Source organism: Anoplopoma fimbria, chromosome 5 (assembly GCF_027596085.1).
Source record: "Anoplopoma fimbria isolate UVic2021 breed Golden Eagle Sablefish chromosome 5, Afim_UVic_2022, whole genome shotgun sequence".
In the NCBI taxonomy this organism is placed as follows: Eukaryota; Metazoa; Chordata; class Actinopteri; order Perciformes; family Anoplopomatidae; genus Anoplopoma; species Anoplopoma fimbria.
Window position 1 is genome coordinate 6,171,485 of NC_072453.1, and position 27,262 is coordinate 6,198,746.

Below are 27,262 nucleotides of genomic sequence, written 5' to 3' on the forward strand. Positions count from 1 at the left end.
AAGGATGAAGCCAGTCTCATGGCATAGCCATGTTTTGTCTCCATGACAGCTATGTCACTCAGCGATCTCTGCAGTGACACCTGCACAGCAAAGGATGCTGGGAAATAACGAGCACTTTTATCCCGGCCAGGATGACATTGATGGGGAGGATGAGGAGGAGGAGGAGGAGCAGGGAACAGAAAGCAGAGAAGGGGAAGATGGACGTGACACTGAGAATGGAGAGTTAGAGAGTCTGGAGGAGAAGGAAATGACGAGAGGACGACAATCCTGGGAAGGGAAAGGTGGCGAGGTGGTGAAACCAGCAGCCATCGTGGTTGGTAGACAGAGAGCAGACCGACCGCTGAGGCCGGGCAACCTGGTCAACCGGGGTATCGCATACATGTCCAATCAAGCCCTGCTGCATCATCAACCAGCCAATAAGCAACAGCATCATCCCATCGCAGCCAATCAGCAGCCTCATCACACGGGCCTGAATGCGCTGCAGAAAAGACGAGCTCTAATGGAGCGCAGCATGACCGCAGTTGCTCCAATGGAGGACTCTTTCCTGACCATGATGGTGTTCCGCATTGGAATTCCTGACATCAAACAAACAGTAGGTGCATGTTCTCATCCAAACACTACGGCCAAGCACTATGCAAACAAGTTTTTCTTGAGACTTATTCTGACAGTGATACAAATTTACAGTGGTGGGAGAGAAAACATCATGTTCCACAAGTCAGTTCCTCATATCTGCAATTTGTGAGGAAAATAAGTCAAACACTTAAGAATACTCAATCAAAATCAATCATTTAAAAGTGTAGTTACCTATAAAAAAAAAAAGTCTCCCTTGCAAACAGAGCACTGACTGGAGGTCTTTCCAAATGAGGAAGTAGTTCAAGCCAATTCTCTCTGGTATTACTGCCTCAGAGAGTGAGATAGATAGATTTAATTTAACAAACAGAATAGAAAAAAGAATGATAGCTTGAGCAACTTTACAACGTTACGGTAATAGTGCATTCGGCTTATGTAAGCATTACTTATTCTGATCTTTACAGAAGTACAGACGAAACTAAACTTTTTTTTAAAAACACATTTCTCTTTTTTTATCTGTTTCAAATTTGTTGCTGAGAAGAACCCTTGGGTACTTGATGCATTTTTTTTTTTACATTAGCCAAATAGTGTGTACAAATGTACAAGGGCATTACTTATTTCAAAGCATTTTCATTCCAGCCATCCCACAAGCCCAGGGATGAATCCCAAAAGGATGTATGAAAAAACACAGCTTGGCTTGCGAAGGCTGACATATTCAGTCAACACCATGTAAGCATCTGCCTTGGGTCAGGTATGGTCATAATTCGTTTCCAAAACTGAAGTTAGTATCAATTCACACTTACACTTTACAGTTGCTCTCTGCTGTACAGCGGTGGCAGGTGAGAATTGGCCAGGGCACACACGCCATATCCAGGTGAGAACGGGTGCCCCACTGTAACCCCTCCCCCCGCAAACTGCCTTTCTCCTATTTCAACTCCCTGAACATGCCGACTGTTCTACATGTCAGCCAATCTGCCCTCAATACAACAGTAATTGCTAATTATCTGATAGGTTTTAATGAGTTTGGGGAGAGCTGGGGAAGTGAGTGACGCTGGAAAGGAAAGAATTGGTGGAAGGCGTCTGTGTTGCACGTAGGTCTTCGTCAGCCACAGGCATCATATTCAGCTCTGCACACGACTGAAAAAAAAACACTACCCACCCCAAACCTCCCAGCTGTAATAATATTGAGCTGAATTAGGAGAGATGAAGAGAGGGAGTGAATATTAGGAGCTAGTTTAAGAGAAGGAGGGGAGGAAATAAATGCCATAAAGAGAAAGGTGAGGGAATGAATAAGCAAAGAGGAAGATAAACGCATTTGCAAGAAGCATAATGATGCACAGTGAAGGTCCAAATAACTCTCCTGAGTGGGGACAAGTACTGCCAGATAGATCTCAGAAAACCTTTGGTTGAATAAAACCGAACAATGGGGAAAGAAGTGTCACTGTAATATACAGTTTACATTACATTAGAGTTCTCTCCCAAGGATAAGCCGTCCTACCTCTCTCTCTTTCACAGACACACAAACACACACATACGCACACACACAACACTGCACAATTACATTCACGGAAAGACACACAGACACACACATACACTTCGCAACTCACTTATATGCGCACGCATACACAAACACATCCCCATCATGTGGTTTACCTCCCAGGGACCACCAAGACATTGCTACGGCAACGGGTGCCTGCCTTCACTAATGAACTGGTTGCCATGCCAATAGAGTTGGCTACACTATCAAATAGTGCAACCTAGTGGGGGAGCTGTAGAGGGGGGGCAGAGGGGACATGAAAGTGTGCTGAGCTGTGCAATTTTTACTTACAGTTATCTGAAATGGAACAATAGCATGGATGCATCCTTCTCATTCAGGCCTCTCAGTCCCCGTTGTTCAAGCTCCCGGTCAGCTCTGTCCTCCGGCTCCAGTGTTTAATAAGAAAAGGACAAAAAACGATAGTCTTACTGTTGAAATGCAAGGAAATGTAATAATATGAGGAAAAGGGCAGTGCACAAATCACCGTGAAATCTGGTTAGGCGTACTGCATACACATGATACATCCAGGGTGAGTCTCTGGTGTATCACACACAAACATATAGTAAGAGGTGAAGGAGCTTTTCCCTTCAAGCTAGTTTGTTCTTTCTCCCCTTGGAAGCATGTATGCAGAGATTAAAGGGAAAAAAATAACAAAGGGAAAATATTTATCCCTGTATAGAATCTTTACTTCTGCTTTAGTGGTAAAGGGAAAAAGTGCTGTGAAAAATAAATAGACTTGAATATATTGATAGCTTTGATAGACTGTAAAGATCAGTATAATTCATTGAATTTCCATGGACGTGGCAGATGATTAATTATTTAAAGTGATGCATTCATATTCTGAACATACCACATTCTCATCCATCCATCATTCACCAACTGACGTTAAAACGGTCATCCTACATTATTAATCCGCAATGATAAAATTACGATGGCTAGCTATTTAACCAAACTGACTAAATATAGCTGAAATTGTGTGCATGCAAATGAACACACACACACAAACACTATCGTTAAATGAGTTGCTATTTTAAAGATATTGACTTTTTAAGGCAGAATTGTTACGCCAAAAACTCAGAGAATACCTGTAGCCAAACAGTAAATGGACGTCAGTAATTATCTTATTTATAATATACTCAAATCAGAGAAATATTGATTAAAATAATGAAATACTAATGAGACTAACAAAAGGCTATAGCTTCTTATGAAACATAACACTTGTAGTTTCAGACAGTTAACTTATAAAAGGAGCAATACAACAAGATAAAAATGTTCTGTAACAAGCAGCATAAGTACTTTATTTTATTCTGTAACAATGTTATTTTTCAGAATAAACTACTTCTTGATTGTGCATGGCTGACTTTTAGCCTGTTCTCACACACAGGACGTCAAATACTGACGCTTTGTCACGTCCCTCTGCCTCTGATACCTCACGTTTTGCTGGACGTAGTTACTTTAAGCCCAACCATGATGTTTTTCCTCAACCTTTCTGAATTGATTAATCATGTGTAATCATCATGCTTGGCTACCCAGGACGTTAGAAAGTGAAGGGGTCTGACAAAGCGTCAGTATGTATGTGACGAGTTGGATGAAGACGTGTTGGACATTTTAAGGGTGTTGCTTTTAACAGTAAACCATTACTATTTCAGACATCAGAGCAGGTGTAGATGAGAGGAGCATTATCTGACCTCCGTGCTCCCCTGTGTGTCTGTCAGAGGTGTCTCCAGTTTGACCAGGACTGCAGGGTTTGGAACGCTAAGCAGCAGATCATCTGCTCCCTCAACGAGCCGTTGTGGGACGCCTACAACTACGGCCTCTTCCAGCCGGCTGGAGAAGGACGGGACGCAAAGTTCCTGGAGGAGGAGAGGGCCCTGCGGGACTACTCACAGACCTTTGAGAAAGGGGTGCCTTATCTGGAGGTACAGGGGTCTAAATAGTGGGAAAATGACCCCATGTAGGGCCATAGCCAGGATTTCACATATACTGGGGTCATGAGTCCAAGTATCCCCGTAGCACCAACACCCCCTAGAAAATTCCGACTTGATGCTTAAGATGAAAAGCTTTTAGTTTTACAGTCAACTGTTCAGTTATATTGCCTTTAAATTTATTTACTTAAATATCAAAAGGCTGTTTCGGAGACTTCTCCACACTGCCAGGAATAACAAGCTGGTGGGGAAATACTTCATGTATTTATTTGTTGGCCTAAAAGTTATTCAATTTAACTATACTCAGCCTTAAAAATACCAAAAATCTGCTTATAAGATATCAAAAAGTGTCGCTACAACCCCCCAAAGTTTCCACAAAAGATATAGTACAAAACGTCAGTTCCCTCCGTGGTAACAACTGCCCTGACTGAGTACACTCTTTATTACCGAACATAAAATACAGCATTGATGTATTTTATGTTCACCAAGTACAGGAACAATCTTTGTGTGCATATTTTATCTTTTGCAGCTTATTTTGTTTGATGACATTAACTATTGTACTGCATCATACTTTGAAAATGTTATTGCACATAAATAACTAAGTAAAAACCATAAGGAATGTTCTACAATTGCAGACAAATTACTCACAGCTTACTTTTTTATTAGAATTCCCATGTTCAACAAAGTTAATGAACAAATCTTCACAAATATAATATCCACCTCATGGACTTAATTTCATTCTGTGCTTTATGTAACCAACAAATTATATTATATTTCTCCACTTTTTAGGAAGTGGGCTGTGAGATGACATCAATATGATTTTGTCATGCTGTGATACAATTATCTCACAGTGCCCTCTGGTGGTCCAGCTGCTGTAAATGTTGATATTCTGGGTGGGGCTGAGAAATATCCCTCACTCAGGGTTTGGGTTCAAACCAGAGTGTTTACATTCTTGACACAGTTCCAGATAAGGACTGCTGCTCCACAGCAGAATCTATCTCACTGCTCCTTAAGTGTATGTATTTATAAAACGAGTAATGGCTTTTTTAATAACTTCAGTGCTTGAATTGGACCAGTATTCATTGGTATATAGTAGTTTCAGGTTAGGTCTAGTTCTTACTGTGTGCCACAACTTTTCAGATCAAACTAGTGTCAGCTGCTATCACATCAGCAATCCTCAGTGGTTTACCATTACAGTACAATACTGATGTGGAGACAGCACATTCAGTCAGGTGATATTCATTGACATGGTCTCCCATTCAAAAAGACAGCAGATGGAAAAACCACCTAAACTCAGTTAATTCATCTTTTGAAGGATGTTATGTTTATGATAGAAAGGGTGTTTAGAAGACTGATTCTTAAGACCATATTTTAGAGCAATGTTTTTTATTTCATTGCCTAATTTTATTCATTACAGAAGGTTCTGAAACATTAAAACACTGCATAATACTGCTCTCTGTACATAATTAACATTTACACAGAATAAAACACAAATATTTAAACAATACACAGTTTTTACACAGTAAAAATAGCCTGCCAGGAGATATTTCCAGTGATTACAATATATTTTGATTAATGTCAGAGCCTTTGATGCCTATGGTTTATATAGATATGTTGTTCTTCCTGTGGATAAAAGAAAACTGCCCTAGTTAGCATATCTGGTTGGTAAAGCGATTTAATCACCATCAGCCTTACTCTACATTTGATTACATGTGATTACTCATGGAGCTGTTCCAACAACTCTGAGTGGGAGAGTTAATTTCTGGAAAGTGTTTAGCTGCAGTTAACAAGAGTAATGGTGCTTTTTGTGCTTTAAAGCTGCAATGCTGAAATAAATAGCTTTAATTATTTGCTCAAAAAGCACAAGCCATCTATCATTATTGGAATGAAAAACTAATTTAAAAAAAATTCTCCCAGCTTTGCTTCTCATATTTTTTTAAAGTTCAGATTGTAAAACATAATCTGACGTACATATTTACTGCACAAAATGTTTTTGTTATTTCCACCATTTAACCATCAAACTGAACTGTGTTGCAGCATGACGATGAATCACAGTTTTCACACATATCTTTTTTCTGGTCCTCAGTTTAGGTACAAAACCAGAGTTTATAAACAGACAAATCTGGATGAAAAGGCGCTCTCCAAACTCAGCACAAAGGTATTTCTTCTCTTGTCAATTGAATATTTCTGGTGCACAATCCTCGTTTACACTCGGACATTCCTTTCCTTCCTCTTCTACCATTCTCAGGCCAGTCTGAAGAAGTTCCTGGATTACATTCAGACTGGAGCAATAGAGAAAATGACAAAAGTCCTCGATAAAGGTCTTGATTCCAATTTCCATGACCCTGACAGTGGAGGTGAGTTCACTGTGTGTGCTGACTCTCACTGTGGGAATAAAAACTTTGCCTAGATTCAGTCTTTGATTTTAAATAAATGACTGTACAAGTGGTAATGGGTGGTGATATGAAATGCTTTAACTTACACTTTTCTACCTGCCATCCTTGCTGACCCTTTCCCCTTCTGTGGGTCAGAGACCCCGCTCTCTATAGCCATGCAGTCTGGGCTGCCGGTGGACGGCATCAGATTGCTGGTTCAGGGCGGCGCTCATTTGGACTTTAGGAGCAGAGATGGCTTCACACCGGTGCACAAAGCTGTTAGGGCTCACAATCACGCTGGGCTGCTGGTAAGGACTTTGAATTGAAATTGCATATACATTGCAAATACACTCAAGTAGGACAGACAAAGTGGACAAAATAAATTGAAAGATAATTAGAAGAATTTATATGTTTAAGGCACAGTCACATACACACCTCATATACACATTTTTTAATGTAGAAGTGAATAAATTGCAAAGGCTGAATGAAATGTGGGTGGTCATTAGATTGAAAGATGTTAAGAAGATTGACAGTTCTTAAATACTGTAGATGTAAAACTATTGGTTAGTAAAACTTTGTGACTGCTGTTGCTTTACTACTTTACAGTACACTTGCAATTGGGAACAGAGGATTTTGCCTTTAGGGAGCACTGTTAGCTGCTTTATATGGCATTCAAAGACAACATGTCAAAGCTACTTTTACATTGCTTAAAAAGACCCTCTTTTATTTTAGTTTCAATCCCCACTTCAGCTACATGCAGTATAAAACTGGTAGTATATATATATGAGAAAAAATGTTAAATAATCAAACTATATATACATATAATCTATTTAGACATGAACATGTTTATCACAATAACTAAGTATGATTCAATTTATACCGTGTGTTGTATTGATCAGCAGCAGCATCACGAGTAAAATAAGACCCAACCATATACCCAATTCTGTCTTTCTTTCTTGTACTTATTACTTTGTTTCTTTCTCAGCTCGTCTATTTCTCATGACAAACATAATAAGCACATCCACAGTCATTTGAAAAGTGATGCTTTTCTTTGGTCTTTCCTTGCCAGGCTCTCTTGTCCCTCGGAGCATCTCCAAACTACAAAGACCGCTGTGGCCTGACCCCGCTGTACCACACTGTACTGACAGGGGGCGACACTTCCTGCTGCGAGACCTTGCTGTATTACAGGGCGAGGCTTGGGACGAGGGATGAGAATGGCTGGGACGAGTCCCATCAGGTACCAATGGACAGTTTAATATTAATCTACCTATCTATACATCCATTTATTTCTATGTGGTTTCATTGTTTTCTTTCATGTTTTCACATTAAATATATTTGGTCTTTGTCTCTCCTCATTCAACTTAAGCAATGGACCAACATGTCCCTGTCTGATATCTGTGTTTGATGTCATGTACCATCACCCTGACTCTCTCAGCATTTTCTCCATCTCCTCTCGTCTCAGCCTTCCTCACTCGTATCTCCATTCTCTCTCCTTCCTCCCTTCCTTGTCTCTTTCCATAGCACAGGGATGAAGAAGAGTTTGGAATGGAAGAAATACATAAGGTACCCTTCATCCTACCATCTCATCTCCCCCTCCAGCCTTTCAGAGGCAAAGGCACTTAGAATCATGATTTTATAAAAATGTAGATAAACTGAATGAAGTGACTGAGCACATATTTTCCTTAAACCTGTTAAAATGTGGGTTTCAAGCTCAGTCCAGTTCAGAAAGAGCATCGGATACTATCTCTTTCTTAATGTAGATGCGGGTGCATTGCCTACATCATGTCTCTGACATTCTGGTTAATTTGTGTTTGTGCTGCAAGCCGGTTGTCATGGTATTTTATTTTGGTTTCACCGTGCTCTTGGTTTTCTTTCTTTACTTTGTACGTATCTTGTGATATTTAAGTCTCTGCAGAAAATCATGAGGAAACCTCTCAGGCTGCTGAAGGCTCGTTTCTGTTGTTTTAATGATTTTTGTTTCCTTTCTTTTCGATAATAGTGCAATGTAATTGGCACTGTCCTGTTTTTCTGTAAAGAGTAATTATGGATCTTAATGTGGATGTAAGACATTATCTCCCTTCAAGTCTAATTGTTTCTCTTTTGCAATATCTTTCCTCTTCTCTCCTTTTCTGACTAATTTTATTCTACTGAAACTGTCATATATGAAATCACCCTTTTCACTTTAACTTGTCTCTTTCTATACTTTCTAATTCTGACAATTTGTGGATATTTCTATCACATTGTTGACACTTAAAGGCTTGCCAGAATGGTTTTGCACAGCACTTGGAGCATCTGCTGTTTTATGGGGCAGACACCTCCTCTCAAAATGCCTCAGGGAACACTGCTCTTCACATTTCTGCCCTGTACAACAAGGCAAGTATGGAAACAGATTCCCTTACATGCAATTATTATTACCATAATTACTGCTGCTGTTCTTCCTAGAGGTGTTAACACATCACTTTCCCTCTCTGAACAATCAGGAAAGCTGTGTCCGCGTTCTTCTGTACAGGGGAACAAATAAGGAGGCAAAGAACAAGCATGGTCAGACCCCTTTTCAGGTAAATGGTTATGATAAATCTGTACACAGTTTTATTATGGGTTTATTTTTAGTAGCTTTGACCAACACTTTTGTCACAAACTTAAAGAGGAAAAGCAGACAATGCAATACAACAAGAAATAGCTATAATTACAATAGCTTAACTAATTACTTCTTATTTTGTTTTTTATGTTTGCAGCTAGCTATAATGTCTGGTCACTTTGAACTTGGGGAAATCATCAAAAACCACAAAGATTCTGACGTAGGTAAGCTGTCATGCCAAACGGTCTCGTCTGAGAGGGCCATCAAGTGTTACAGTTCCACACCTGCTTTTCTTTGTACTTTCCTGAAAATATCATGTATTTTGCCAACTACAATCTTCCTTTTTTCGCTAACAATCTACCTAATTCCTCCCTCCATGTCACATCAAACCCCACTGCCCTTCCGCACTTTTTACTCCTTCTTACTCATCACCTGTGATCCCTCACCCGTTAACCTCAACCTCCCATCTTCAGTGCCCTTTTTGGAATCGCCAAAGTATGTTCCCAAGCGAAAAGAGAGCGCCCACACTCTGCCTCTCCCCTCACTCCATTCCCACCCCCTACTGCGCGCTAACAGTGATAACTCCATGACCCAGTCCGACCCCCTGGTCCTGCCCAACAAGGCTGCAACCAATCCCAACCCGGGACAGGTACTGAGGACCATTAGGTGGCTGCTCATCTGCTGATCTTTGTGATAATAGATATGCTTTGCTGGTGTTGCATTTCTTTCTCAGTCTTTGACATATAGTAAATTACAGGATCAGCTTTGACATTCTGTCCATGTGGGATTTGGTGTGTTTCTGCAGGGCCAACGCAGGGCCTCCATAGGCATGAGAAGCTCAAGCAGCCCCAGAACTCGTACTCGCTCCCCATCCCGGGGTAGAGGAGGCCAAAGTGACACAGAGGAGAGGCACCGGCAGCCAAGAGGCAGACAGGGGTAAGGAGGGAAGATGTACAGTGTATATGAAGAGAGGGAGAGTGGTGGATTCTTATTCTGACCAGGTCATTTAAGGCCATCTACCATTAGGACTCACTAAATCTCCAGTTAAAAGCCGCTGTATGCAAGAGAATTACTATTTGTGTCTCAGATACATACTGTGTACTATTTTTAGGTGCAATAATGTCACATATTTCAAGTGTGGTATGGATGGCATTGTTGTCTTGCAGGGCAACAGAAATAGAGGATCTTTTCACAGCCTGAAATAAGTTTAAAAAATGTTAGACAGTGATGCATTTACTCCGCTGAGTCTACAGCCATGCTAGGGGCTCTGTGAGGCTGTACAGTGCCTACAATGGCAGATATTAACATGCTGATGCTTACCATGTAAATCATCTTAGATTAGCATGTTAGCATGCTTACATTGCTAATTAGGATTAAACACAAAGGTGAGGCTGATCATAAACAAATTATTGAACAAATATAAATGAAAATAATAATATATCATGGCATATTCATGGCACTAGGTGTGCTAGATCACCGAAGTTGTTCATCATCAAGAAACTATGAATGTCTGAAACAGATATTGTCCTAATCCATCTAGTAGTCGTTGAGATACGTCAGTCTGGTTCAAAGTTGTGGCCAACTCTTCCATTTCTTCTTGATCTAGTGTGGATAAAAATAAACCAAAAAATCCCTATTACTACAAAACGTATGGTACTTGCTATTTGTGTCTTTTCACTTTTGAAACACAAATTCCTTGGTTACTAAATACATTCATTTAAATCCTACATACATTTTTTGAGTACCACCTGCCCTAATAGTAAGTCATTTATAGTATTATTATACTGTGTTAAGATTGTTAGCACTTTCTATATATCAGACATACAATTTGTACTGAACACTACTTGTAGTGTTGCTGCACGCATTCCTACTGTTGCTATGACTCAACTACTGACTGTCTCTGATGAAGCCTGACAAGCTGTATGTTGTATCACTTTGTCTCACTTGTTTTTCCACAGTGTGCAACACAGTCTTATCTCTTGGTTTTGTAAGAGGCTCTCTCTCTCTTTCCTCCTCCCTCTGTAGTGCAACCTCAGCGGGCAGTGGAGGAGGTCAGATGAAACGTATGTACAGCGCAGTGCCAGGGCGGGTTTACGTGGCCACTCGTGCCTACTCTGCTAGCGGAGACAAAGAGCTCTCACTTAACAAAGGTGACAGAGTTAAAGGTGAGATAGAGTCAATAAACAAATAGTCAATTATGAGAATAAAAGTAAAACTTGCCTTTAATCATGTTGTTGTTTGACAGACAATTAGCTTAACGTTCTCAACTGCAGATGATTTTTTGTAATGCTGAGATTCTGTACTTCCAGTGCAGCTGCAATATAGTTTGATGCTGGAACATTGTAACTACTGTATCTAAAACATCAACAGCAAGAAGAGATGTCCATGAGGGAAGAGAGGATTGTAAACAAGAGAAATGAGATCCAGTCATCCCAAAGCAATACATGTTCTCCTCTATTCTCAGTTGACTGTTCAATGTTATTATTAAAAAAGGTGGCTTGAAGTAAACAAGGAAGGTTGAGGGATAGACATGTTACAGTGTAAGAGTTTGTGACAATTGATCTACTAGCCAAATTAAATTATATCCATTTATCTATGCTATCTTTTCATCTGTCCATCTATCTGTCTCAGTGTTAAGTGTAGGAGAAGGGGGATACTGGGAGGGAACAGCAAAAGGTCGCACTGGCTGGTTTCCCTCAGACTGTGTGGAAGAGGTGGCGGCTCCCAGCAAAGACAATCGATCAGGTAAGACAAAACCAGAGGGAGCTTCACCTCACTATTGTATTTTAAAATATGAATCCGTCCACGGCAAACGTGTAGCATTTAGTTTTTTTGTGGTAATCTAATGAGAGATTACAATCTGGAAACACCAAACTGGAAATTTTTTGGTGACCAAATTACTGCAATACAGCAAAGAGTCAGCGGCATTAAGGACTTAAAAATCTGCGTCAGTCAAATTGAAAAATAAAACAGTAACCTGAAGCAGAAGGAGGACTTAAAAGAGAATTGCAGCAGAAGCTCCAACATTTGTATCGTTAAAGTTCCAGTAAGGAAACTTCGGGTTTCAAAAATGGTGTAATCCCTCTGTTCTTCACATCAATTGTGGAGAAGAAGAGCTTTTTTTCCATTTTTTTTTTTATTGTTGTCGCTAAGTCTGATTGTGTGTATAGTTAGCTGTCATGTTATATATTTGATTTTTAGGGTAACATTAACCGTGTAATCTGTATAAACTAAAAATAAAATTGCTAACTTTGGGATCCAAGTGACCTCTGAAGGGTTAAGTCAACAATATTTATTCATATTTAATTGTTATGGCAGGTATAATATGGAGGATGATTATCTATGTTTGTGTTGTTTTTTGTGTGCGACTTTTTTTGTCCATCTGATTGTTTGTATAGTTAGGCTTTATGTTATGTACTATTCCTTTTTGGGGTTACATTTAGCGTGTAACATGTATAATCTGAATTTTTATTATTTCTCCTATTTTTAAAGCTGCACTGTTCACACAGCAAGCAAACCATTTGCCCTGTAGAAAACAGGGTTTAAAACATATGATTCGTTTGTGTGTTGCACTAAGGACACAATGCTACTAAAAATGGTGGAGAAGGTATCATGAAGGAAGCTGAAGATTTAAATTGAGCATATGTTTTGCCTGCATGTGCCTTGCAGAGACGCGCAGTGAGAAAGCCAAGAGGAAGCTTTTCCGTAACGTCACTGTTGGAGCCTACGATGGCACTGACGGCCCGAGGTAAGAAAAGTTGCTATGAACCTTAAAACCTGTGATCGGTCGATAAGTCCAAACTGATGGAAAAGTGTAAATGTGAGGGTTATTCTGTTTTTCTGCTGCCCTGTGACATTTCAAATTGTCCCTGACTTTTCTCCCACTGTATGCTGGGACAGGCCCTAGCACTTCCCTGAACAGGATACCAGTATAGAAAATAGATGGAGTCATAAAACAAGGATACATTTGATTGACTGCAGCCTTTGATATAGTTCTAGCTGTGGTTTGTCACATGAGCGTGGGCAGCCACTGAACTGTCTGCTCTCTGGGTTTATTACTGTAAGGAAAGCCTGTGAGGCAGGTTAAAGCGATTGAAATAGTTGTCACATTCATGTTTTGCAGATAACAGGAGCTTCGTGTGTGTGCGTGCTCACTTGTTTCGCCCTCGTGCTTTCATATCATCCTGTCTGCTGCATGTGTCTCTGCTGATCCTGAGCATCGCTTGTTCACTATTGTTTTAGCTGTGTGAACACGTCAGCGGTGAAAGCACAAAGAGCAGCCATGTCATTTTCAGCTCTGCCCCTTTTGGCTCCACCACACAAATGCACTTGTCTCTTTGATACATCCAGCCAGAAGCCCCCCCCCCTCTCTCTCTCTCTTCTGCTGTTGCTTGTTTACACGGAACACAATAATGCCATAATGAGAGGTAGAGGGGGGGTACTTCTCCTCCTACATGGCATTTGTTTGAATCTGCTGCTCAGCCCTGGGCAGCTGCAGCTGTGTATTATGAAGCTTTGCATGTTTGTTTTATAGTTGGTGTGCATCTGAATATGCCTGTGTGTGTCTTTGCGTGTATATTCATCATCCTGCTGATGAGTCATGAGGAGGCTGAGACACCAAGCAAGGGTTCGGTCCCTGGGCTAGTGAGACCTACCAGTTGCCACCCCTGGGTTTCACAGCGTCTTACACATTGTAGCTGACATTGTACCCTTGTGCTGAGCCGCTGTCAGTGTCATTGCAAAAAGGCATTCCCTTTAATGCAGCTGAGTTTGTGTTCTAAATGGAAATAGCAGCCACTGGGGTTATATTACCTGTGCTAAGCTGGTTAAGCGTAATTGCAGCACTGTGGTGAAGTGGTGCTCAATTAAGAGCAAGGTGATCCGGAGCATGTTCCCTCACTGCAGCTAGGCATTTGGGAGAATGTCAATTACTATTTCAGAGCGATATGGAGAGAGGAAGAGTGTTTGTCAGCCTGTGTGGTGATGACAGCTCTGTTTTAGAGGAGAGGAGGGAGCGAGAGGAAAGTTTGCAAATGTGCGTGTGAGTGAATCCAGGGTGAGAATCAGCTGTTAGTATATCTGTGATACACCAGTCAGTGGATGTGCAATTCAAGCACTGTCTCTCCCTGTGTCACCTTACATTTGTACCCATCCCCCGCATCCCCACACGGTGAATTCAGCCCCATTCTGCATCCAAACCCTCCTCCTGTCATGTACCAGCACGCACTCCATACACTCTCTCCCTGTTGGGATAATCGCTGGTATTCTCTCCCTCTCTCTTTTTTCATTCACATTGTCTTTCTCTTGTCTGAAGTATGCGGGGTGCAGACCATCACGCTGTCTCTATCCTTCTTGTTCCCCACCTCTCTCGCTCTCTCCTCCACTCTCGCGGCGCTCTCCGGCTGAGCTCTCGCTGGAAGACCAGGAGGGGGGGGAGGGAGCAGGGAGGAGGTGGTTGAGTGAGAGAGCGCGCACGAGAGAGGAGGGGGGGACATGGCAATGGGGGGTTGCGGAGAGAGAGATCTCTCTCTCTCCCTCTCTTCTTCGTGGCCGTCACTGGGCCCCAGAAACAGGAGCGTGTGGTTCATTTACAGGTAGCGGCTGTTTCCTCATTCATTGGCTGGCTATGGATGTGAGGAGAGGACAATGGAGAGAGGGGAGAGGTAGATGATGCTATTGAGAGGCCGTGCCTTTTCAAAGACAGACTAATACGCTATGTATTCTGTGCGTGTTTGTCTCTGAGTGTGCGTGTGTATATATGTGCGTTTGTCTAAGATGTGTATTTTTTTCTTATGCATGTGAATATCTGTGGTGCGGAAGTGGCTATTGAATGGAGACTCTGCAGCCTGTTTATTTCTGTCTTCCTCCCCGTGTGTCTCTGAACGCTGTGTGCGTGTGTGTTAGTGCATGAAAGGGAGCACATATTGATGCATTTCAGTCAGACAGTGTGGGTGTATTTCATTCTCTTTGAGTCATGATTTCTTTAAGCAGATATTTTTCATTCACCAGGACTTCCCATGTATTGCTGTTCCTTTTAAGAAATATTATTGTCACATCCCATATATTTTTTCATGTATCCCAGCATATCATTAAGAATGGTATTTTGTCTGTACAGAAGGATGAAGTCATTATGTGGAAAGAGTGCGCTTTGTCAGTTCCCTTCAAGCTCTAATTTGAGATACCACTCATTTATGTGCTTGTCTGTGTGCATGCATTTGTGTTTATGTGTGTGTGCATGTGACTATATACAATGAATGGAATATATGTGTTTTCACTTATAATTGTATACGTCATAGTGCTTAATTGCTACCTTTATTTATGTATATGTACTGTTCATCTATCTACCAAGTCTCCATCCACAGTGTGTGTCACTAACAACCATAAAGTGCCTCTATGGTGTTGTGTGGGTATTGTCCCCACGTAGACAGTCTATCTGCATCTACATTCAGCAGGTTAATGGTTAAAGAGCTTTTTTTTCTCTCAATAATTGTGGGTAGAAGAGAGGATGACTCAGGAGGGTACATAATAACTCTGGTCTCTAGTAGGCTTACAGCTTCATTGCAGCCAGCTCAGACAGTGTGCGTTCTACAAGCCTACAGGGATTAAACAGGGACTTTGCGCTTTTTATGGCCCTAATTGGCCGGGTCATAGTGGTCAATGTGGTGACATACAAGTTGAGCTTTAAATATGTAAAGGAAATCCAGTGTGTTACTGTAATCCAGCAACACAACTGAGACCACCTGGAGGGACCAACGCAAGCCACGTTTTCCCCTTGTAGAGGTGGATGGATGAAGAGCCCAATGGATTTTTCCACCCACTCTTTGCTACTTTGATCCTCAGAGAGGGAAAGCATGGTGGAGGACAGGGTGAGAGAAAAAGGAATGAGGTGTGAGGAGCAGATGGCTGGAAGGCGGCTGTGCGTTGGCGAAACAGTAACATTGATGGAGAACACACAAGGGATGGACCTCAGTAGGGGAAACTAGCGATCGTCTGTTCAGTGCTAAAGTTACAACTTGGTGTCGAAGTCTGGATCTTCAGGCCTCTAAGCCAACGCTAACGGCTCCGCTGTACCTCTGTGATCTGTGATTCCACAGCCAAACTTTATTACATGCTCTGCCGGATTGAACACACAAAACCTTGCTTGGTCTGTGCTGTAAGAGGCGGTGTGGAATATTCTATTACTGCTATTGTTATTTTAGGACCAGTATACACATGGGTGTTTCACACGTTGTGGAGGCAGAATGAAGTTGGAGTGATGGTCGCCTCTGCCAGACGTAGAAAATATTTAAATCTGCTGACTTGTTGGCATTTTTAAATGTAACATTGTGGGGGTTTTTTGTGTCACATGGCCAAGTTACTCTGCAGACCTGATTGTCAGGAAACCAATCAAATGATTGTGTTTAGGTTTAGGTTACTGATAGTTATGGTTGGATTAAGCACCAAGGTTTTTGGTCTGTTGATTCAAGTGAAGGGGAATTGTTATTGAAAATGTGTAAGCAGCTCGACAGTAGACATTGCCTGACATATTGAATTCATGGCCAAAAAATACTATTTAAGTTCCTTACTTCTCATGAAGGTCCAGGGTGGATGCAAACACAATTCACCCAAAATTCCCATTTGAAAGGGGGAGGGTCAAAAAGAAAAAAAACATGTATTCCCAGTGAAAATTGTGTCCTTATTTTCACTACATTATTGGGAGTGAAGCTATCACTATAAATAAAGACAATTCTTCCACCAGGCCACTCGTCTTGTTCACTCACAGGTCAGCCCTTCTAGGAAATCAAATTCTTTGATTTGATTTCAGTTGGAGTGTCAGTTTGGTTTAAGTTGAAGAGCACATACTAACACTAAAATGAGCTGCCTAAGAAAGAAATATCTGGAATTCCTCTTGAATCCCACAGCTCTGCTCAAGCCCCGGGCTCTCTAACAGAACCAGGATGAATTTGACATTGTTAGAAAGTCAAGTCCAGAAATGAGTCATGAGATGTGGCTGTGTGTACCAGTGTGAAGTCCATTTAAAAACCAGACCTATATTAGAGAAAGGATTGTAAAGCAGCTTGGCCCATTGTCCCAGACATGGTAATAGAACAATGAAGGAGCTTGCTGGGCCAGCTGTTACACTACTCCAACAGTCTTTTAATAAGATTGCAATACCAATATCTGTGATCATTTCTGCCCTCCGAGCCTGTGGTCTCTTAGCAAGAAGAGTTTGTGGAGGAACATTAGAGGCCTGTCCACCGTCTTCTGTTCCATGATTTGATGTGTCATGTATGACCGGTAGTGGTGCGCTGGAGTCGGTAAAACTGTATCCTTGCAAAAGCTGCCAGAGGCAGTGAAAGCTAATGCAGCAATTTAGGTGCATTTGGAAGTTTCCATTATCAGTGAAGTGTATGTGTACATTTTTCTAATGTGCCGTTCCCCTTAGCCCAGTGCTTGTCACCTCTAGCTGGATAAGTCCATAGTATGGAATGCCATCTCATATACACTTCCTCCCATTGTGACACTAACTGTATCCCTGACATCAACCCTTTTGTGCACAAACGCTTTTTGACATTCTCAAGCCAACCTCTTTTGCTGCAGTGTGATATCATGATGTGATGCAGTATATCTGTTTTACACATTCAAAAAAATCTTTATTTGCATGACAATAAGACTTTTCTGTTGCTATAGAAGTCATATAGCACTGTATCTCTCCTATTCTCTCTCGTTTCCTCCCCGTCTATCTCCAACCCTTTTTCCCCTTTGCTCCCACTTCAACCTTTCAAAGTGACTACATCATTAAGGAGAAGACAGTGCTCCTGCAAAAGAAAGACAATGAGGGCTTTGGATTTGTGCTTAGGGGAGCCAAAGGTGAGCCTCTTCGCCAAAATGTACCTCATATTTTTCTGTCGCTATAGATTTCTCATTCTCATATGCTCTTTTTCTCTCTCTCTAATCCATCTACCCCTCCCTCATTTTCAAATCCCTGATCTTGTTATCTGTGTCCACTCATGCTCATCATTTTGTCTTCTGTCCTCTGCAGCTCAGACTCCCATAGAAGAGTTCACTCCAACGCCAGCGTTCCCCGCGCTGCAGTACCTGGAGTCTGTCGATGAGGGGGGCGTGGCCTGGAGGGCGGGCCTGAGGATGGGGGATTTCCTCATCGAGGTAAGGACAAGAGACATTTTGGAAACTGATCCTGAAGGACTATATTACATTTTGAGTGAGGGATTAAAATTTTATTTAAAATGAAAGTGCAACAAAGTGCAGGCATTTTCCTGTTGAAAAAGACATAGACCAGGCAGCCTGAAGAGAAGTGGGTACTCCAAACATCTACACCACGTTACAAAGTAACTTCTAAGAAGCACTGAACTGATCACAGATGGCTGATATCTGCAGGGTGGACAACAGGACCGCCTTACAATACAATAGCTTTGCAGTAAATACCAATTTGATAAAACACATTGGACCATATTTACTAGGAAAATTAGGTTGTGCATATGTGTGCTGCGGTTTGTGGCAATTTGATTTACTAAAACATCATTAAGCAGCCTGAACTGAAACTCCAGACGCACTCTGCAAGTTAAGGAGAGCTGATAGGTGCAGATGGGATTTCTATGAGATCAGAAAAGAAGATTGTGATTGAAATATTTATTTTGGCCAACTCTACCTGAAATGTTACCCACACATGTTGCCACCTCACAACAAGAAGAGTTGGTGTCCGATCCCCTGTCTGGGCAGGACCTTTCTGTGTGAAGTTTGCATGTTATTTGTGTTCGCCATTGTGCTCTGGTTTCCTCCCACCACCAAAACATGTATCCTCCATGGGCTGTGAATGTGGGGGGTTCAGTTAAGGCCTCCAGCGTAAAACCTATGCCCTTTCATATTTCTCTGCCCGTTCAGGCAGAAACTCTCTGGCCATTTTGTACCTTTAAAAGTTCCTGTTAGTTGCCTGAAAAAACTCAGTTCTAAAAATTGTGAATGCCAAACCTCTATATAAGCTGACAGATATTTCTAATTAGTATTCAACCTAATATGAGTCACTTATGTAGCTGCCCAAGCCTTTGTAACTGTGATTTACTGTAGTCGCTGCCTGAATTGCTGAGGCACTCGTCCAAAACAGTGGAAAATGATGTATGTTTGAAGAAAAGTCTTTGAAAACTGCAACAACATATGCCAAACATGGGAAAGCTGCATTTCCAAAGTGAACCAGTGGTCATTTAAGTGGATCAGCTCATCCTTCATTCAGTCCTTCCGTGTCTTTTTTTATCTGTAAGGTGAACGGCCAGAATGTGGTGAAGGTTGGCCACCGGCAGGTGGTCAACATGATCCGACAGGGCGGCAACAGCCTCATGGTGAAAGTTGTGATGGTTGCTCGAAACCCTGAACTGGAGGACACTGCTCGGAAGAAAGGTATGAGTCAAACTTGCCTGGTATGTCGTTTACATCCTATGTTTGTGATGTGAAGATAAAGCTGATTGCGTGTTTACTTCACCTTAAAAGCCTGTTGCAATGCGGTTGTCAATGGTGACTGCATGTTTATACGAGAAAACTAAACATTAAGTCTGCATTTGGCTGGCTTCCTTTGGCAGCCCCGCAGCAGACTAAAAGACTGACTCCTCCTGCCATTGCCCTGCGCTCCAAGTCAATGACATCAGAGCTAGAAGACATGGGTAAGGTGATATGGGGGGAAAAGATTGCAAAGAATTAAGAAGAGGGGAGGTCTCTTAAGAACGTTTAAAATATATATATATATAAGAAAGGTTATGATTAAACAGGTTGTGAAGTGATACTTGTCTGGTGCCATCAGTCACAAACTTTCTTTTTTCTTTTTTTCCTTTTGAACCAAATGTGCTTCTGCATACAGTGGACAAAGGTGGGAGAATCACGGATTTGTGTGCTCTCATTATCATTTCCGTCCCCATCACCATTCCTTTCATCAGTATTCACACCATCACATGTGTCTGAGTATGTATTTCATCCAGCTATGTAATTTGTCTAATACACATGACTACACAGCAGTTCTAGTCACACCTAATTTCTGTTTCCCAAATTATGTATGCTACAGCTGCATCTCCATGGAAAAAGAAAGCAGGTGAATATCAGCCTTAATCATTACCCCTATCAGCCCCTGAGCTTTAATTAAAAGTTAGCTTGTTTGATGCTCTTTTTTCCCCCCCTCATTTTTCAGATTACGAGCCTTCTCTTGGTCCTGATAAGAAGAGGACCGTCTATCAGATGGCTCTAAGTAAAAAATCCCTCTCACCAATCTTGTCATACTGTAAAAGGGTGTTTTCAAACCTTGAGGGGACGGGAGGGAATCCTTCTTTTCATGTTTCTGCTTTTATTTTATGCTCCCTCTCACTTTCTCTCTATATTTCTTTCCTGCCCTGCCCCTGCTTGGTCTTTGTTTTAGATAAACTGGATGAAATCTTGGCTGCTGCCCAACACACTATTACATCAGACAACCAGGGCCAGAGGGGTCATGGAGGCAAGAGGGACCGGAGCAAGAGTATTGTTCCCAACGTCTCCAATGAGGTACTGTTGAGAATTAAAAGGAAATGGTCCTATTTTTGGTCGTTACCATAATTTGTCTGGGCCTGCTGGCTTTTCAGACTAATTTCCATATCTACAAAATATTAACAAATACTGTACAGTTATGAATCTCTCTTCCAGTCTCTAACATACCAAATTCACCTACAACAGAGCTTCTCCACTGATTTAGAATATATAACGGATATTAAGTCATGGAAGTGACTAGTGCTAGAAAAGGTTTGCTATCTATAGAGTAGCTTGGTCTTAAGCTTCTTCTTTTTTTAAAGCTGTTTATGTTCTCCTGCTTTCACTGCATTTTATGAAAATGATTGACAATGTACCACCCACACAAAAAAATGTTTAAGTGTGAGTCAGATTGAGTCCATTCATCCATGTTTTGTTACCTTATACTCCAATACTTGGACTGACTAATTCTTCTGTATGGTATTATACTGTATATCAATATCAGCTTAACAGCCGACTTCAGTTTGATTTTATAATGTTTGAGTAAATGTTTCCTCTCCTTTCTCTACTCCCTTCTTCCTTTCAAATTCTCTTTTGCTCCCTTTTTTGTGTTTTGACAATTGAAGCAACCCTATGAGCAGCAGTCATCAGTGAGTATGGTGCAGCCCGGACCAGGTTTTGGCTACAACCAAGCTCATTTTCAACCAGGCCACACTCAGCATGCAGTCATGATGCGTCAGAAATCTATTGGTAACGGCAATCGTCATGGAAAGATTTCTGCCTGCTTAATAGCTTATTTTAAATTTTATAAACCCCTGTGTTCTTGTTCTCAGGTGTAACAGAGGAGGAAAGACAGTATCTTCACCCACCTGCTATGAAACTGGCCCGGAGCCTGTCGGTGCCAGGACCGGAGGAAATCCCCCCACCCCCTAACACATCCGCCCCAGAGCCACCTTTGTCAGCAGGCCCTCATCCTGGGAGAGGGCCTGCTATGCCCATACCCCCTGTATCTCAAGCCCACTACCAGCTCAAATCCCAGCCAGGGCATGCTACTCAAGCAGGCTGGGAGAGGGGAGGGCCTGGTGGGATGAACCAGCAGGTCATGGTCCCCACCCTCCGCAGACAATCTGAAGAACTGTCTATCAGAGAGCCGGAGGCGCCCAGGAGAGGTGGTGGCAAAGTGGGAGGGTTAAGGAGAGGCTACAGCAGTGCTACACCACCGACAAGTGCTAAGCCAAAGGCTCAACAACCACTGCAACAACACGCGCACATGGCCAACCGGGAGCAGGGTGGAGGGGCTGGCAGGGGGGCAACCAGGAGGGGTGGTCGAGGAGCTCTGATGAAACAGTCGAAAGTGGAGGATGGGCTTAGACAGCACCGAGGAAAAGGAGTTGCAGCCAAAGAGAAGAGCTCCATCCCCATCCCCACCATCATTGTCAAAGCGCCCTCCACCAGCAGCAGCGGCCGCAGCAGCCAGGGTAGCAGCATGGAAGCTGAGCCCCAACCGGATGCTGAAGACCACACCACAGCAGATACAACCTCAGACAGCCCCAACACCAGTCTACCCTCACCACTCACCCCTTTGCCACCTCAGCCCCCTACCTCAACATCTTTGCCTTCATCAACTGTTTCCTCATCTGTTTCCTCGCAGCAAAACTTGGAAAACTTGGATTACACTTCAACATACGGTACGGCCTTCGGAGGAGGAGGGGCACGCAGGGAAAGAGAACGTTTCCGAGATATGAGAAGAAAGAGTGCATCTTTTTTCCTATCAACTGAGGAGGACATTCAAGGAGAGGCAGGGGGAGGAGCAGGGGAGGGAGGAGGAGTACTAGGGGCAAGAATTCAGCCTTTACAGGGTTCACAAATGGAAGTGCCCACCCCACGTCTACGGCCCTCCAAGTCTATAGATGAGGGCATGTTTTCTGGAGACAACTATGTCCACTATTCCAGCAGCATGCCCCCAGCATTTGGCCTGCCTGAGTATTCCTCCCCAGTCCTTGGTCAGGATGGCCAGCCCAAGTCAGCTCCCTCAATGTACGGCACCCAGGCCACTACTACTTTCATCCACCCACTTACAGGGAAAGTTCTGGACCCCTCGTCCCCACTTGGCCTGGCCCTAGCTGCAAGAGAGAGGGCCCTGAAGGATGACCGCAGGACACGCAGAGAAGAGAGACACTTTGGTCGGCAGTTATCCACAGTAGGAGCGTTCCCTACCCCTGTTCAGACCCCAACTTCTTCCCTTTTTGCAACCCCTACACAATCGGCCTACACTTCCCCTGTGTCCGTCCACTTAAGCTCCCCCACCACCACCACCTCCCCTGCATCTATGAGCCGGCCGCAGTCACCAAGGATATTACGTTTGGGAGGAGGAGGTGGTGAAAGGATGGAGAGAGAAAAGGAGGGAGCACCAAGGGAGGGTCTTAGAGTTCGCTTCTCAGAGGACCGAACCAGTCAGTATTCAACCCAGTATTACCCACAGAGCCCCAGGGAAAGAGAAAGAGAAAAGGAGGTTTATGACAGCAGACCTGCTGCCCCCATGCAGCCTCCTCCACCGCCGGTTCAACCAGCACCCCGAAGACCTTCCTTTCTGCAGATGGATAGTGCTCCCAACAGCAGCTACATCCCTCAGTATACTGTCTCCACAGCCCCAGGACAGACGCATGAAACTATTGGAGAAGCAAGAGCAGGGACGGGTGGAGGAGGTCTAGGACTGATGGTTCTCCCTCCACCAGCTCCCTCAATAGATGCAGAGGATGAGTTTGTCTTTGCAGATCCCTTACCCCCACCTTTACAGTTTGCTAATGGTAAGAAGGAGAGAGTCCAGGAGTATCCTCAGCAGCATCAACACCGAAGTCAACACTCTGCTGCTGTGGCACCCCCTCCCCCACCCCCTCTTCCATCTACCAAGCCCTCAAATGCTCCCCAGCCCCCCTCACAGGGTGGGGATTCTGCTGCCTCCAGCCTTACATCCTACGACAGTGAGGTGGCCAACCTTACCCAGTCAGCTCTCTCTCCATCTTACCCGTCCTCACAGATATTTCCCCCTCCGTCCGCCACTAATACCACTGCTGAGCCTTTGCCTGCCACTTCACTACACAGACCCCAGCCCATGTCTCACTCTCACCACTATTATAGCAGCCCTAACGACCCCTCGGTAGGTGGTCACATACCGACCCAGGATAGAGGCACAGCCGCCCTCACAGCCACCATGACATATGCTACCCCTACCATGACAGCCAGTGCAGCCGCCACCACCACAACCTCACCGGGATCCTCTGACTACAGTATGACCATGGCTGGGCACAAGGCTGGCCTCAGTACAGGGGGCAAAGCTGCTGACCATACTCATCACCCTACTGTTATACAAAAGAGCGGAGACTGGCAAGATGCCGTGGTGGATTCTGGGATTGAGGAGCTGGACAGTCACAGCAGTAGCGACCACCATTTAGAAATGCTGGGATTGAGTGGGCTGAGAGGAGAGAGGGGAGGGATCGGAGGAGATGGTCGAGGAGGAGAGGGAGAGAGAGGAAGTGAGCATCAGGATCCTTGCACAACCTACTCAGGTGGGCAAACATTTGAGGTGCACAGCACCAAACAGGCAAACCCTGTGTTTCCAAGGATGACTCATTACAAGGAGGGAGGAGGGAGGTGCCCGCCTGTTGCACTTCGTAGGCAGAATAGCACCAACCCTGCTCCTTTGCAGTTGCACAGACAAAGCACCCCGGACGATGTCAGGTTAGATGGAGCTTTCGCAGATGATAGAAAGCGCAAGCAGAGTCGATCCAAAATGGAGGATGGCTTCAACACAGCTCTGGCTGCCTGCTTAGAGAGGCCGATGGACCCTCGGTCAGTGAGCTGGGTTGAGGTTGGGGAACATGAGCAAGGTGGAGACGGACTACAGAGAGGTAGTATCGTTTTGGAGGGCCGAAGACTTCACTCCCCTCTTTCTGGCGTGAAGGCAAGCATCATCAATGAGCTGAGCTCAAAGCTGCAACATATGAGTAGCATGAAGAGCATGGATGACTGGAGCAACTCTCCAAAGTCACCCACCATGCATAGGTTTGTTTGTTTTCAGTGACCTTTGATATTAAAATTAAAGTTTGCATATTTGCTTATTTTAACCGAAGTTTGTTGTTTGTCTGTCTCTCAGGTATTCCGCGGATTTCACCGATGTATTTCATAGCCCCCCTTCTGGCCACTCCACCTCGCCACTACCCACCTCTTCTCCACAACATCGTCAGATCCTGACACCAAATCTGTCGGCCACTCCTTCTATCTCCCCATCTGCTCAAGTCCCAATTCAGCGCAACTGGACCCGCTCCCCATCTCCACAGATGCCTACCTCCCCAGTTCATGCACACCCTCCCCATTCTCCGACCTACTGCCCATACCCAACGTCGCCGAAGCATCGGTCCAAGTCGCGCAGGCAGACTTTTGATTTTCAATGCAGTCCCACTAAGGAGATGCCTCTAAGGTCTTCAGTCTCACGACGGCGAGCTCCAAGTCCTCTGATCTATAACACTGAACAGCCAAACCCCACTCCTCCCAGGCCCTCCTCTCTCCCTATCCTCCCCAGTACACCTGTCTACAACAACCCCTTTGACTTCCCCGGGCCCCTCACTCCTCCTTCGCCTGGAATCCCTCTAGGAGATACCTACAAGACTTCAACTCCTACACTGTTCTCCCCATCTGGTGTGCCAAGTGCGAACCCCCTACTTGTCTCCCGCTCTCTTTCCCCCACCCATTTTCTCTCTGGAGCCTCCTCCCCCATACACTTGCCCCCCAGCCCATCCTGCCTCAGCTATCCCCATCTCACCCCTCCTCCACCAGCCAAACCCTTTGCCGTCAAGCCCCTGCCCTACTGGACCAAGTACGATGTGGCCGACTGGCTGGCTTACCTAAACCTGGGGGAACACATAGAGCGTTTTATAGACAATGAGATAGATGGATCACATCTGCCTTCGCTCACCAAGGATGATTTCCTGGACCTGGGAGTGACACGTGTGGGACACCGAATGAATATCGAGAGGGCGCTGAAGAAACTCACTGACAGGTGAGGGAGGACTAATAGACTCTGGAACACATAGAGGAAATGGGGTCGAAGGTCAAAAAAGGAAGCACTGGATGGTGAAGGACAGACAAGTTAGCTCGGCCATCCCTATTCTTCATTAGATGCATATAATTTGATAAGTTATCTCATCTTCCCTCGGTCCCTTTTCTCTTTATTTCCCAGTTTTATTAACCCTATTTAGTTTGCTCCGCCTTTATTTCATTTCGGCTCGTTTTTATTCTTATTGATTTGCCCTCCTTCTCTCCCCAGGCGGCTCTCCTCCCCTTTGCATGTCACTACTTCTCCCCGAGACACAGACTGAGAGAGTCAATGGGGGGATTCAAAGATGAAAGAAAGGGAGAGAAACTAATTGACAAAGATGGACAATAACAGAAGATGTGCAAAAGAAGATTGGTGGACATCAACAGGTTGTGTTGAACTAAGACTAAGAAGGTCTGGATGTGGGGAGAAGTTTTCTTTCAAATTTGCTACATATTTAGAGAATACTGTTGGAATTTGTGGAATGACTTTTGGTCAAGAATGGGTATGAGGACGTTAAGAATATCATATGAAAATGACGCTTTTCAACTGAAAATATACTTTAAAACTATTGATGGACAGGCATTTAATTAACACACCATTTTGTGCTGTAAAAGACAAAAGACACACACACTCATATTCTCACACACACTGACAGATGGATTCTCACACCATCTGCTGTTTAGCAGCATTGAGAAAACTTCAGTCTGAGTTCAAAGAAAAATTGAAAAGTTGCTGCTTAAAGGGTAAACCTTCATAAAATATTACTGATTGTGGCTGAGCCAGAAACTCTGGGTGAAACATCCTAACATCAGTTTTGAAGCTTTAAGCAGATCAGAGTATCAAATGGCTGTGACTACATGAGCCAAAGTCAGAATATGAGAGATTTGTTTGTAAATGATGATAGATAAAATGGTAGACAATAATAGTATTCCTTTTATATATTTGCCATATTCCCCCAAAGGATGCCCCAATAAGCTTTGTATGTATGTACTTTGCGAGCACTAAATATATCTTACATGTTAAACGGGATTCACTACTATAGTAGAACCATATGTTTTGTACAAAGTGCTGATCGCAATCATTCATCTCAAACTGGTCAGGGTATATTTATAACTGTTGAATTGAAGTTGTGCATAATGAGGACGTACAAGTATTGAGATTATATTGTTGTGAAATGACCTTTTATTATTTTCCTGATAATTCTATAGAAAGGAGATGAAATATAGAGAAGAGGAATTGAAAAGGGTTTGCATGACATTTTTAACTGCAAATCGTCTGTTTGTTATTTTACTTTACTGGTGTTTATTGCCATAGCACAGGTCAAGGGATGGATCCGTCCTCCTTGATGCCATAATGTTGACCGCTCTCTCTCCCACAGCAGGTGCAGTGATCAAAAAGGGCTTTTTACTGCTTCTCTCTCTGCCTGAACCTCAACCTTCAGCCTCTGTGAGTCTGTGTGTCTGATTTTGTGCGTGAGTGTTCGTCAGACAAATGCTTTCCCTGACCTACACCTTTCTCTTTCTAATGCCTTTTTCAAAACATATTTATAATGGTCAGAAAACTTTTTTTTTCTCACTAGTTGACAATCCCAGGGTTTCCCCGTTCCACACATTAACCCTCAAAAAATAAAACACACTTTTTAAAAGTTTTTTTCAGAACACTAAACTTATAGTAAATACTACATATGTTGCATTGAGGTGAAGA

General features: G+C 43.3%; 1 protein-coding gene across 1 annotated transcript; it reads left to right on the top strand.

The window, feature by feature from the left end:
• The first annotated feature begins 94 nt into the window (after nucleotides 1-94).
• On the top strand, nucleotides 95-27,262 carry LOC129091283 (SH3 and multiple ankyrin repeat domains protein 1-like). Its single transcript, XM_054598850.1, has 27 exons — nucleotides 95-592; nucleotides 3,823-4,026; nucleotides 6,119-6,190; nucleotides 6,281-6,389; nucleotides 6,564-6,715; nucleotides 7,477-7,644; nucleotides 7,929-7,970; nucleotides 8,664-8,780; nucleotides 8,888-8,965; nucleotides 9,143-9,209; nucleotides 9,459-9,634; nucleotides 9,791-9,921; nucleotides 11,011-11,150; nucleotides 11,617-11,730; nucleotides 12,655-12,733; nucleotides 17,753-17,835; nucleotides 18,008-18,132; nucleotides 19,242-19,377; nucleotides 19,557-19,637; nucleotides 19,832-19,840; nucleotides 20,033-20,059; nucleotides 20,156-20,212; nucleotides 20,381-20,502; nucleotides 21,090-21,213; nucleotides 21,297-24,525; nucleotides 24,617-25,519; nucleotides 25,787-27,262. Exons 1-27 carry the CDS (start codon nucleotides 95-97, stop codon nucleotides 25,836-25,838), a joined length of 7,095 nt encoding a protein of 2,364 aa, XP_054454825.1. The 3' UTR covers nucleotides 25,839-27,262.